The 14,146-nt window shown below is 42.7% G+C and overlaps 1 protein-coding gene across 1 annotated transcript; it reads right to left on the minus strand.

Moving 5' to 3' along the window:
* Positions 1–1,401: 1,401 nt before the first annotated feature.
* Positions 1,402–13,459, minus strand: LOC134034744 (myosin-7-like). Its single transcript, XM_062479321.1, has 38 exons — positions 13,402–13,459; positions 11,557–11,765; positions 11,248–11,391; positions 11,009–11,165; positions 10,867–10,894; positions 10,557–10,662; positions 10,354–10,446; positions 10,198–10,261; positions 9,952–10,050; positions 9,767–9,870; positions 9,538–9,676; positions 9,197–9,315; positions 8,816–8,965; positions 8,542–8,712; positions 8,052–8,364; positions 7,898–7,962; positions 7,557–7,762; positions 7,321–7,444; positions 7,098–7,234; positions 6,762–7,017; positions 6,426–6,668; positions 6,173–6,349; positions 5,922–6,067; positions 5,566–5,656; positions 5,088–5,477; positions 4,782–4,908; positions 4,509–4,627; positions 4,234–4,430; positions 3,938–4,121; positions 3,694–3,859; positions 3,481–3,605; positions 3,093–3,401; positions 2,755–2,958; positions 2,374–2,670; positions 2,134–2,238; positions 1,932–2,027; positions 1,715–1,849; positions 1,402–1,533 (listed from the first exon to the last, which is right to left on the minus strand). The coding sequence occupies exons 2-38, from the start codon at positions 11,755–11,757 to the stop codon at positions 1,513–1,515; spliced, it is 5,808 nt and encodes a 1,935-aa protein (XP_062335305.1). The 5' UTR covers positions 11,758–11,765; positions 13,402–13,459; the 3' UTR covers positions 1,402–1,512.
* Between the last annotated feature and the right edge of the window lie 687 nt (positions 13,460–14,146).

A 14,146-nucleotide genomic window follows, 5' to 3' on the forward strand; every position in this document is an offset into this window, starting at 1 on the left:
GTGTCCGGGTGAGAACCCGGGCAGCACTGTTCTGAACATACTGCAGCCTCTAAATGGTTTTCACTCGTAGACCTGCCAGCAGAGTTGCAGTAGTCAAGACAGGAGCTGATGAAAGCAGCACCAGCACCAGCTTTTCTGCAGTTTCGGTAGAGAGGGTCTCAGCCTTGAGATGTTTCTCATGTGGTAGAATGAAGTTGGCAGATGGATTTAATGTGTGCATCAAAGGACAATGATGAGTCCAGCTTGACACCCAGGTTTGTGACGAGTGAGGAGAGAGGGGTGGCGTGACCATTTATGGTGATGTGGGTGATACCGGCCTTTTTCGTTTGATGGGGGGTGCCAATAAGAATAGTTTCTGACTTGCCGCCATTTAGCTGTAGGGAGTTGTTGCTCATCCAGTGCTGGATGTCATCCAGGCATTTGGTAGTCCGTGATAGTGCCAGGTGTTTGTCAGGTGAAGTTCGGAGGTAGATTTGTGAATCATCCGAATAATATTGAAATTGGATGTTATGACTCAGAAGTATTTTTCCAAGGGGCAGCTTATAAATTAAGAAGAGCAGGGGCCCCAGGACTGACCCCTGGGAGACACCAGAGGTAACGCATCTAGTGCTGGAGGTGAGATTGCCACGGGCAACATATTCCTGCCGTCCTGTGAGATAGGAATAAAAGAAGTCCAGGGCAGTGCCTGTAATTCCCACCTCCTGGAGGCGCCGATACAGGATACTATGATCCACTGTATCAAAAGCGGCACTTAGATCCAGCAAGATTAGACTGGGGGAGCCAGAGTCTGACGACCTTAGGAGGTCATTTACCACCCTCACCAGAGCAGTTTCAGTGTTATGGAAAGGTCTGAAACCAGACTGGAAAGATTCAGAAAGCTGGTGGGAGTGGAGATGGTCATGTATCTGGAGGGTGACAACCTTTTCCAAGACCTTTGCTAAGAAGGGGAGGTTTGAAATGGGACGGTAGTTGGAGAGGTCCTCTGGGTCCAGATTGTGGTTTTTAAGCACAGGGTTGATGGCTGCCAGTTTGAGGGAGGGGGCTACTTCACCAGTAGACCTGTTTATTATGTGGATTGCAATAGGGACAATGGCTGTGAGGCACGCTGTCAATAGAGATGTGGGGATGGGGTCCAAAGAGATCTTAAGGTGTGCTGTGGTATCTGGCACCTCTGGCACCAAGACGTTAGCAGCAGATCCTTTTTTTTTTTTTACCTTTCTAACCATTATTTTTCCAAACTTTTTTTTTTTTTGCCTTCTACCTTACTCCATTTTGTACTCAGTATATAGGGAAAGGTAACATCCGTTTTTTAAGAGAATCCGAGACATTCAGTGCATAGATTATATATCTGCTACATATCTGCAAAATACATGTGTACAGGGGAAAGCAGCACATGAAAGATAAGTTTCCATTGATACTCTTTATTCTGTACAGTTTCAGATGCATGAAGAACAAAGGGAAGGCTAAATTAATAAAACAGTTTCAAGATGTAAAGATGTCCATCTGAGAGCTTCACTCTTCATCATGTCCTTTCTGATGGAGAATATGCAGGAGATTAAACTAAGTAAAATATTTTGTTACTTAAAGTATAAACAAAAACAGTATTTCATTTACATAGGTGTAATTGGAGAGTAGCTGCCTAATATATTCATAAGGAAACTATAATAAGAGTGTAATTATATTCTAAGTAGCTATCAGTCCGAGAGAAACTAACCTTTGATCCTACATCACGACTCTTGCTTCTCATCTTGTTGACCTGGGACTCAGCAATGTCAGCCCTCTCCTCTGCTTCATCCAGCTCATGCTGAATTTTACGGAACTTGCCCAGATTAGAGTTGGACTGTTCCTCCTGAGAAAGACAATGAGAATAATTTTAGTCCCTCAAGCAAACTGAAATCAGAAATGCTTCTGAGATCACTATTTCTACTCACAGCCTCCTCTGCAGTTCTCTTGAAGGACTTGACCTTCAGCTGCAGTTTGTCCACCAGGTCTTGCAGACGGCTCAAGTTCTTACGGTCCTCCTCAGTCTGGACCATGACGAAAGGGAAACAGAATCATGTTCCATCTTGTTTCTCAAGCTCTACGCTGTGATGAAAGGACATTTTACAGATGACAGCAAGAACTACTGTATACCTGGTAGGTGAGCTCCTTGATGCGTCTCTCATATTTACGGACTCCTTTCACTGAATCACTGCTCTTCCTCTGCTCCAACTCCACCTCTGTCTCCAGCTCCCTCACCTGGAGGAAAAGGATACCAAGTTGTTGACAGCTGTGAACCTGTTTTCCCTCAGGATAACATTTCATAATCTTAAATCATTTGTTGGAAGGATGGAATAAGGTACCATAAGGTACCAACCAGCCTCAGACACTCACCCTGGCCTCCAGCTTCTGGACCTGCTTCTTGCCACCCTTCATGGCGATTTGCTCAGCTTCATCCAGACGGTGCTGCAGGTCCTTGATGGTCTGCTCCATGTTCTTCTTCATGCGCTCCAGGTGAGCACTGGTGTCCTGCTCCTTCTTCAGCTCCTCTGCCATCATGGCAGCATCAGTGATGGCCTTCTTGGCTTTCTCCTCAGCATTCCTGCACTCCTGCACAGCCTCCTCCACTTCATTCTGAAGCTGGGAAGTGTCACCCTCTAGCTTCTTCTTCTGGTTCAGCAGGCTGGTGTTCTATAAGAGAAAATGTGTTAAGTGTTTTTATTTAGAAAGAATGCAATAACCTGTTTTAACTGGTGTACTCCATCAACATGTTACCTGAGAGTGTAGCAGCTGAACCCTCTCACTGACATCCAGCAGTTCCTGCTCAGCCAGTTTGCGGCCTCTCTCAGTCTGCTCCACCATGGACCTCAGCTCATCCAGTTCAGCCTGCAGCAGATTGCTACGTCTCTCCACAATGGCAATGTTCTCCTTCAGATCATCATTGCCACGAAGAGCATCATCCAGCTGCAGTTGGGAGTCCTGTTGAAAGAATTTGGTTGTTATCATGTAAACTTGCAATTGAACTGGTTCATTCTCTTTCTGGCTGTAGCCACTATGTCAGTAAGGATTGTGGTGTTTAGAAAGACAGGATATTTTAGGTCCAGCATTTTTACCTTCATATGTGCATGGAGGCCCTTGAGTTGCTTCTGGGCCTCGGCTGCCTGCCTGTTGGCCTGGCTGAGCTGGATCTCCATCTCATTGAGGTCTCCCTCCATCTTCTTCTTCAGCCTGAGAGCCTCGTTCCTGCTGCGAGTCTCAGACTCCAGGGAACTTTGCAGGGTATCCACCACCCTCTGCTGGTTTCTCTTGGCCATTTCCATCTCCTCATCCTTCTCCACCAGTTTGCGCTCAATGTCAGCTTTGACCTGATTGAACTCCAGCTGAGCTCTGAGAATCTTGCCTTCCTCGTGCTCCAGGGAGCCCTACAAGAACACAGCCCACAATGTGTGTCAAAATGCTTCTGGGGGTACTTTTTATATTTTTAAAATATTTTTGTCTCACCTCAGCTTCCTCCAGAGCAGTCTGGATCTCAGCCTTCTCCTGCTCCAGCTGTTTACGAATCTTCTCCAACTCATGGACGGTCTTTCCACCCTCACCAAGTTGCTCAGTCAGGTCAGAAATTTCCTCTGTTAACAGGAACCCATTCAGTTTAAAAGAATGTCCAATGTTGATTGACAATGTACAGAATTATGCCAAGTTTGTTAATATTCAGACCTTGGAGGTTCTTGTTCTCCCTCTTCATGGTCTCCAGATGATCCAGAGACTCTTCATAGGAGTTCTTCAGTTTGAACAGCTCAGTGCTGAGGGATCTGGCCTCCTTCTGGGCGCTTTCCAGCTCAGTCTGGGACTCCTCATACTTCTGCTTCCACTCTGCCAGGACCTGGAGGTGACACAAGCAGCATTAACGAATGGTGCTCTGTATTTCTACCCAGATTCTCTTGAAGATCCATCACTGTACCTTGTCAAAGTTTCTTTGCTTCTTGTCCAGAACAGCAGCAGCAGCATTGGATCTCTCCACATCCACCATGAGATCTTCAATCTCATTCTGGAGTCTGTGTTTAGTCTTATCCAGGGAGGAACATTTAGCATTGACAGCTTCCACAGCCTCTTCTGCATCTTGCAGACGCTGAGCCAGCTTCTTCCTGTTTGACAGAAAATAAACTTTGTATAATCCTAGCACAATCATTATGACTGTATTGTGGTACATTGTCCATTCTGAAGTGAAGCATTGTGTGATTGTGAGGATCTCCTTACTTGGCCTCTTCCAGCTCCTCGGTCTTCTGGATGGCATCAGTTTCATACTTGGTTCTCCACTGAGCCACCTCAGAGTTAGCCTTGGACATGCTGCGCTGCAGCTCAGCCTTGGCCTCCTGCTCCTCCTCATACTGCTCCCTCAGCAGCTCTGAGTCATGGCGAGCAGACTGCACTGCATGGGCTAGAGCATTCTTTGCCTGGAAAAAGGTAGACATAATATTGATGCTGGCCCATGATTATTTCTGCAAGGATAATAACGCAGTTACTGTCCATACCTTGATTTCCTCCTCCAGTTGTCTTTTGAGATCCTCAATCTGCTGAACGTTGGACTGTTTTCCTCTGGTCAGTTGGGAAACCAGGGAGTCCTTCTCCTCCAGTTGCCTAGCAAGTTCACCTATTAAAAACAAAAGATAGGCCTATATTTCAATATTCTGCATTGCCTGCTTTCGCGCAAGACCTTTAAGATTTAAAATGTTTTATCTCCTGAAAGAAAGGTAAGTAGCCATGGGATTTCCAGTGAGTTTTATTCTATTTGAGAGTTTTCTTACCATTTTCAGTTTGAAGCTTTGCTTTCTGCATGGTGAAATCATTGATGGATCGCTGTCCCTCCTCAGATTTAGTCCTGTATTCAGTCATCTGATCTTCAAGGGTTCTGCACATTTTCTCAGAGTTTGTCTGTAAAAATACATTTTTAATTGTCCGTCACAAGATGAATGTGGCATTCTATTTGTAATCAGTTACTTAATCTGTAGTTGTTTAAAACATAAGACTTGACCATTTGAGGTACATATATACATAGGGGACTTACATACACCTGTTACTAATTCCTAACTTCTCATATTAGGACCACTCACTTTGGACTTGACAATCTGCTCCATGTTGGAGACCACATCGTCCAGCTCCAGCCTGAGCTCACTCTTCTCCTTCTCCAGCTTCTGCTTCACTCTCTGAAGGTTGTCAATCTGCTCCCCCAGGTCGGCCACACTGTCTGCATTCTTCTTCCTCAGAGTGGCAGCTGTAGCCTCATGCTGCAGAGTAGCCTCTTCAAGGTCTCTGCGCACCTTCTGGAACTCTGCCTCTCTCTTCTTGTTCATCTCAATCTGGGCAGCAGTGGCTCCACCAGCCTCCTCCAGCCTCTCACTGATCTCCTCCAACTCTCTGGACAAGTCTGCCCTCTGCTTCTCAACCTTGGCACGGGCAGCTCTCTCAGCCTCCAGCTCTTCCTCAAGCTCCTCAATACGGGCCTACAATGTAAGGATTTCTGATGAGATCAGAGTTCAAACAGCTGGTATCCTACAAGGCAGCTTTAACCATACAGTGCTATTGACTAACCTGCAGCTCCTTCAGTTTCTTCTGAAGCTGTGCACTCATGGCCTGCTCATCCTCAATCTTGCTGCTGAGTTGACTTATCTCAAAGTCCTTCCTGTGGAAATTATACACATTATAACCCAATCAGAATCAGAATGGGTTTTAATCGCCATGAAAGTTTGCACAGACAAGGAACTTTTGCACAGACAAGGAAGGTGCATACATTAAACGTATAGGAATCTTTAAATTAATTAAAGAAAAAAAGAAAAATATGAGGTCTAACTATACTAAGGGTACATAAACTAGCAAAACTAAGTGTATTTAGAATTTAAATAAAAGTAAGCATTGTTGTGATACAGTCCTTTGGGTTATAATCTCACTTCTTCAGTCTCTCCTCCATCTGCTGTTTGTCGTTCTCCAGGTCCATTAGGCTCTCCTGGGTCAACTTCAGGTCTCCCTCCAGCTTCCTCTTGGCTCTCTCAAGGTCCATTCTTACCTTCTTCTCTTGCTCCAGGGAACCTTCAAGCTGGTTGATCATACAAGTAGAATATCATGACGAAAATCATACACCATTGTTCTACTTGTAACTTAAAGTAACACTTGATGACTTGATACTCAGTTTGATACTCACATCATCAACCTGCTGTTCCAGCTTGGTTTTGGCCTTGGTCAGAGAGTTGACTTTGTCTTCCTCACTCTGAAGGTCGTCCAGTGTCTGCTGGTGAGCCTCCTGGAGAGCTTTCTTCTCCTTGGTCAGCTTGGCGATGATTTCATCCAGAGCTGCCATCTCCTCAGTCAGGTTTTTAACCTGAAGTCATATAGTGTAGGTATATTTTGTTCTCACCTTTACTCTGATCTCATTATCAAGTCAAGTTGGTCTTTACCTTGTTCTCCGTGGCATGCTTCTCCTTCTCCACTTTGGCCAGAGTGAGTTCCAGATCATCAATGTCTTTCTTGAGTTCTGAACACTCATCCTCCAGCTTCCTCTTCTTAGCAGTAAGCTCTGCATTCATCTCCTCCTCATCCTCCAGTCTTTCAGTCAGCTCCTTAGATTTGGCCTCAAGCTGGATCTTGCTCTTGATCAATCCCTCACACCTCTCCTCAGCATCTCCCAGACTGTCTTGTTCCTGTGAAGGGATCAAATAGTTACAACTTCAAGAAAAATGTGATTTCTGTTATGTACAATATTATACTGTTCGGTTGTTGTGACTTTCACTCACAGTTTGGACTTGGAGGTGGAGGTCGTTCTTCTCCTGGAGAAGGGAGACCATTTTCTCTTCCAGCTCCTTCCTACGGGCTTCAGATTTAGCATAAGCTTCTTTAAGTTTTATAAACTCTTCCTTCATGTTGGCCATCTCTTTCTCAGTCTCGGCTGAGACAAGCAGAGGTTTGATCTTGAAGAACATCTTCATCCAGGGCCAATTCTTGACCCCCATGAAGGCACGGATGTTCCACTGGATCACAAGCAGGGCATCCCTGATCCCAAACAGAATGATCTTTTAGCTTACTTTCACTCACCTCAGACACATTTTTGTACTAACTATAGAGAATACTACCTGCGATCTACAATTTTCTGGAACTCAATTCTGGCTAGTACACCACGTGCTCTGGACTGGAGCCCTGTGATGATGAGAGAGAGACGGTCGTCTCTCATCTCCTCTAGAACACCCAGCAGACCAGCCTTGAAGAACACCTGATAAAGATACTCAAATTATACCTTTTCATGCTGCTCATTGTAACAGGGCGTTTATGCCAGCCTCTCATTTTCAGTATATTTACCTTAGTGTGTCCTAATCTATACTCCTCGTGGTCAATGTCCAGACTACCCAGCAGTTTTTCTGCTGCCTTCTTGTTGTCCATAAACGCTCCCTCAGGGATAACATTTGGGTTTAGGATGCGGTATCTGAATTTAATTATAAAAGTACACAAATATGATCAGGGTTAGGTGTGGTGTTAGAGTTAATACAATGATCAAATATGATACTCATAATAAAGTTATTGAATGTGTTTTCCACCTTTGTTTGAAGTCACCATACTGAATCCTGTTGGGGAATCCCTTCCTGCAGATTCTGATGCCTTCCAGCACACCGTTACAGCGCAGCTGGTGCATGACCAGAGGGTTCTCCATGGCCCCAGGAGTCTTGGTCTCGTTGGGGATGAGGCAACGCACAAAGTGGGGGTGAGTAGACCTCAAGTTGGTCATGAGTTTGTTCAGGTTCTCCTGTGGATAGAAAGATTTTGAACAATCATGCTATTAGTGTTTTTGTATTAGATAACTTGAATTACAGTGTTATTATCTATTGTAAAGACTAATTATCATCACTGTAACATCTTGAACATCCACACACAAACTCACCCTGTGCAAAGCAGACACTGTCTGGAAAGAGGAGCCTTTCTTCTTCTTTCCTCCTCCAGACTCAGCTGTCATTAATTAGAAGATAATATATAGTTTTTTTTTCTCAATAGTTCTCTAAAGATACAAGATGAGATATTGTTATTTTTATATTTACCAGCAGCGTCAGCACCAGCATAGCCAGTAAAAAGCACAGCCAACATCTTAAGACTTGATTTCTGGAAGAGTCCGACCACAGTCTCATTCAGAGGGTCCTTGTTCTTCACCAGCCAGTTACCAATGTTGTAGTCAACGATACCAGCATAGTGAACCAGGGAGAAATGGGCCTCTGGTCGACCTTTTATAATCCTGGGCTTCTGGAAGTTGGGGTTTTTGCCCAGGTGGTTGTCATACAGCTTGGCCTTGAATGTAGCATCACTGGCTTTGGGGAACATGCACTCCTCTTCAAGGATGGACATGATACCCATGGGCTGGTTGGCGGAACAAAAGACAAAATGTTCCAAGTCAAATTTGGGAAATAACAGTGCTGACTATAAGTTCAGGTCCTTCCACCTCACTCAAGCAACCCTGACAGCTCTTTTTATCCAAAAGTGGTTTAGATAAGCACCTCTTATACATAATATAACTTAATTAAACTTGAAACTAACCTTCTCGATAAGCTCAATGCAGGCTGCCAAGTCCATGCCAAAGTCAATGAACACCCAAACTATTCCTTCTTTCTTGTACTCTTCTTGCTCCAGCACAAACATGTGGTGATTGAAGAACTGCTGCAGCTTCTCATTAGTGAAGTTGATGCACAGCTGTTCAAAGGTGTTGAACTGGAAAAGAGATTTACAGGTTCAGTGTTCTTGCTGACTGCGAATCGTACTAAAGTATAAACGTTCGTAATGTGCACATTATCCCTTTCCACCAAATACTCACATCAAAAATCTCAAAGCCAGCAATGTCCAGCACACCAATATAATGCTGGCGTGCATTTTTGGTGTCCAGGGTTTGGTTGATTTTCACCACCATCCACAGGAACATCTTCTCATACACTGACTTGGACAGAGCACCAATGGAGTAGTACACCTGTAGAGGGAGGGTACAATAAATTGCATCAAACATGGATCAATATGTAATATTTGTAAAAATGGACAGAGGGATAATTTTTATGGACGTTAATCCAACTTTGTCCAAAAATACTTAATACATACATGTTTTAAAGGTCACAAGATCTGAGCGACATTATTGCTAGGCTTCTGTTGAAACTTCTCTCTAACAAAGTAACCCTCATGTGATAACTATTATCTTGAGACTAACCTGCTGGACACTTTGACCTTTGGTGACCCACTCGTTTCCTACTTTGACCCTTGGGTGGCAGAGACCCTTGATCAGGTCAGCAGAGTTCAAGCCCATCAGGTACGCCACTTTGTCGGTATCTGGAAATGCAGAGGCAGAGAGAAACAGGTTCAAGCTGATTGGATAAAGCTCTGTGTGGACTCAAAGCTAAGAGTTTGTATATTAGGGATTTGTTTAGCTAAACCCAACAAAATGGTGCCAAAAACAGATTTCACATTTGAGCACAGAGAAAGATTTCACTGTGCTTCAAGACCATGCCAAACACAAAGGGAACACATTACATTTTGATCATAAAGAGTTACCCTCAGTGCCATCTGGCTCTGCCTGCTCTTCCCTCTGCTTGTTCTTGAACTTCATGTTGCCCATGTGCATGATGGCACCAATCATCTTGTAAATGCCGTTCTTTTCCTCTTGGGTGAACCCCAGCACATCAAAGGCTTCCTATTATAAAGTTGAACATTTTAATCTTTGTAAAATGTTTACATATAGTAGTACAGCAAGAATAGTTTGATATAGATATACTTCACTTACATCAGTAGCAACCAGCTCATCAGAATCAACAATGGATGTTACAGTAATCTCTCCTTGGGAGATGAAGGCGTAATCATAGGGGTTGGTGGTGATAAGCAGCATATCTGTAAATAAAATTAAAGCGCTATTTTGATGGTCAATCTGTGTTTGACAGATTTGTAATGAATCATTTCTTGAATACTGACCCAACAGTTCTGGCTTCTGTTGAGACAGGATCTGGTAGAAGATGTGGTAGTCTCTCTCAGCCTTGAGCTGGAAAGTGACACGTGACTTCTCCAGGAGATCTGTCAAGAAGAGAAAATACATGTGAATTTACTTGGATCAAACAGGATTCATGAGCAGGAGGTCAAGGGTATTGATGGTTTCATCAGACTAGTTGTATCATATTGAATACTGTATTATTTTGGAGACATTAGTCTTAAACTACTCACAAGTTTCAATGTCTGCGGATGAAAGCTTCCCACTCACTCCAAAATGAATTCTGATGAATTTTCCCTGTAAGTGACGGAATTGTACACTCACTGTCAACTGGGTGATATAATCATGTAGAATATAGTGCATGTTAAACATGACTAAAGAAATCTTACGAATCTGGAGGAGTTGTCATTTCTGATGGTCTTGGCATTACCAAAAGCCTCCAGGGCAGGGTTACACTGGATGATTTGATCCTCCAGGGTGCCCTAGAATCCAAAAACCCAACATTGATTAAAATGTTTAAAACCCATAGGTCATTATACAGTAGAGTTCAGTACTAACAAAATTAGACCACTTTAACATCAAAAAGCCCTACCTTTTTCTCCTGTGCGGCATCCTTCTTTCCACCAACAGCTGCAATGCTGGCCAAGTACTGGATGACTCTCTTGGTGTTCACAGTCTTTCCTGCACCGGATTCTCCACTGGAGATGAAAATGTAATATTTGGAGGTATGAAATTGTGTTGGGTCAGTGATAATCTGCAGCAATTTCAAATGTTATTTCATATTCAAGCCAATGCTTGAAGGTTAAATGAGTTGTACTAGTGCATGGATTTAGGCACTCCCATCAGTGAACCTAAGTAAATGAAATGTGTGAAAAGTCCAGATAAATATTAAATGTACTTACGTGATCAGTACAGATTGATTTTCCCTGTCTGTTAAAAGAAAAGGAAAGAAATCCCCTGTCATTTCGCTTCAAATTGAGAAAAGTCACGTTTGAAAAAAACATCATCAGTACAAATGTATTAAAAGACCATGTTGGGTTTTACCTGACAGCATGTACTGGTAGGCATTGTCAGAGATGGAGAAGATGTGAGGAGGAGCTTCACTCCTCTTCTTGCCTCTGTAAGCATTGACAACTGACTGATCGTACACTGGCAGCCACTTGTAGGGGTTGACAGTCACACAGAACAGTCCTGAGTAGGTCTGTGGGGGAGGAGAGTATTTTTACTTCTTTAATGATCATATTCTACTCAGTAGGAACCTATTTGTACGTTGTGTTACTCACGTAGATCATCCAGGCTGCATAACGCTCTTTGAGGTTAAACAGCACAGCAGGCTCGTGCAGGAAGGTGAACATCGCCATGTCCTCAATTTTATCAAACTTTGGCGGGTTCTGGGGATGGATGTCATCCTCCTTATGAGTTGTTGTCTGGAAATGGATAGAGTGCAGGATGTAAATTACTTTACTGTTTGTGACCTTTTGCATTATTAGAAAATACCATAGACTTGATTTATTGTTTCCCATATACTTTGGAAGAATATAACAGTTTTACAATCAGCTATTTGTATTTATTAATAATTGTGCTGTGCATACCTTCCCATACTCAGTTTCAACAGTGACTTTGTCCCCATCTCTACTGCTTATAAGTGCCCTGACGTACTCAACCTCTGGGTCAGGCACAAAGCAGTTCTTCTTCATGTCAAAATAACGAGTCTGGGCTTCCAGACGTTCCTTGTCTGACTTCCTCAGAAAAGGAGCTGCTGCCCCAAACTCTGCCATCAAGGCGTCCCCCATCCTGAGATCTGTGGCATGAGAAAGTAATACATATAATCATCATTATTATTATTTTTATAAATTAATAATCGTTATTAATAATCGATTTTTTTACTGTTTCGATAGTCCTACAAAAGGTTACAGAATGATATGTAAGGGATAATGCCCTACGAGGTGTCCAATATCACCTGATAATGGACGATGCGGAGGCGTGAACCGTCCGACGCGCAGTGGAGGCCATTATCAGGTGATATTGGACACCTCGAAGGGCATTATCCCGCTTATACCATGGTCACTTGCCAACGTTTTTTTTTTTTTACAAAAATTAATTTATGTTTTCAGGCGTTTTGCAAAAAGAAATCTAACGTTTTTTAACGTTAGCGAACTCTGATATTTTATAGTCCGCTCAGCTCATAGAACCAACAACGGCTTTCCCTTGGCTGAGCTATTAGCCCGAAAGCTAACGTTATGCTAGCAAGATTCAGAGGCAATAACATTGTGTACGGTTGACAAATAGTAAATATAATTTTACAGTATGTTTGACAATAACATTTGCTAGCTAACCAGCCGTGTCACTGTCCCCAAATCAATATCAAGATTTTCACGAACAAAGTATCGGCCATACTAGTACGGCTGGAGCCTGTGGAGCGAGTTGAATAGCAAATGGATGTGAGATGACCGCATCAAAGTTGTCATTTTCTCCAAACAGTAATTAGTAACATGTTTAACAACATGACTAGCCAGCTATCGAGCCATGTCATTGTCCCCAAATAAAATCAAGATTTTTAAGAAGAAAATAATCGTCCATGTGTAGAGTCGCTGCTACCGTCGTGTTGGCCGCAGCCTGTCTGCAGTAGATTGACTAGCGAGGTGAATAGCGAATGGGACGTGAGATGAGCGGTTACGTGACACTGACACACTACATTCAGAAAAGTAACATTTTTCAAATAGATTAAAATAAATATTGAAGTCACTCATTGTTGTAAATACAAGTTAGCTTGTTAAAGTCTTTCAAAATTGTAAATGGAGGATTTGACTCCGTCCCTGATGTTATGGTTACTTATTTCAGACACTTTGTACACGCTCATATACTATGTAGCCAGCGGAATAATTTAGAACGGTGAAAAGACAGTTTTGCTGCAATTACGTAGTAGGTGTCCGTTATCACCCGATAATGAACACCCCTGCAGCCAATCAGAATCGAGTATTCACCCAGACCATGGTATAATGGCAATTATTTCACAGTAAAGGAAATTCATTGCCTGGCATTGCCAGATTGATGTGATTCCCAGGCTAGGAAATTCAGGCTACAGTAAAGACTGTAAAAATTGCAAGTCTTGCAAAAGTGCATTAGACTCTAAGCTGCCAATTTATGTTTATTTTGAAAATCCTAAATACATTTTTAAATGAACTTTATGTGGCAGTTTGCTTTTATGATAAATACAATTCTACATAAAAACAAAAGTCACTTTTTATAAGTACAGTCTCTGATTTTTCATTTGTATTTTCAACCATTTAACATTTATTATCTTGGCCAATTCATACCATCAAATAAATCTGTTATAATAAATGATACATTCAATTTCAGCTCTAAATCATTGTCTTGTGTCCAGACTGTATCTAAACACATGTTGTATCTATAACTTTCATGGAAGCTGTTCCTACCTGATGTTGGTTACTTTGAGAGAATCTCCTGAAAGGTTGGTATGGAAAGTGTCTCTGCTCTGTCTTCCTCAGGTTGCCTAGTGTCCTTCTTCTCTCTAACCCCCCGTGTCTGTTTATAAAGGGTACTGATCTGCCCTACATGGACAGGAATCAAGGGCTAGATTAAGTTTTTTGAATGTTTCTTCATTTGGAGTAGAGGTGTGCTCCCATAGACCTATGAGGCTCATTGTTCCAAGAGGCTATCAGGGGGGCCAGGGGGAGGGGTGACCTGAGGGCTTTGAGAGCATCATCCTTTGCAGTAACTCCTAATAGAGAGTTTTACATCATAAGGCAGCTTCATGGTGATAGTGCCAAAACGTTTTATGCCAAAGAGCCTGTTGCTTCTAATCTTTGCTTTATAGTTTTGTTTTGCAGTTACTGCACAATTGCTGTGCATTTCTTTGCACATTGAGGTGAATAACTGTAGCTGTCCTTCAATAAAGCCAAGGTCGGCCAACTCAATATCCTTCCATTGCCTTACTCCATCTGGTTAACTTGGCATCATTTCCGTCCCTTCATCCTTGAGGACAAATATAACATGTACAGTTGTTATATGATTCCTTCTCTTGTCCATAGGTCATTTTAACATACCTGAAAGCGCCATGTTCACCTCCTGTAAACAGGCAGCAGCTGCCATAACTAATTCATCAGAAGAGAGAACGTCTCACGGCACATTAGGAAATATATTTTTGCTGCACATCGGCAG

The sequence above is a fragment of the Osmerus eperlanus genome, chromosome 15, assembly GCF_963692335.1.
Source record: "Osmerus eperlanus chromosome 15, fOsmEpe2.1, whole genome shotgun sequence".
Lineage (NCBI taxonomy): Eukaryota > Metazoa > Chordata > Actinopteri > Osmeriformes > Osmeridae > Osmerus > Osmerus eperlanus.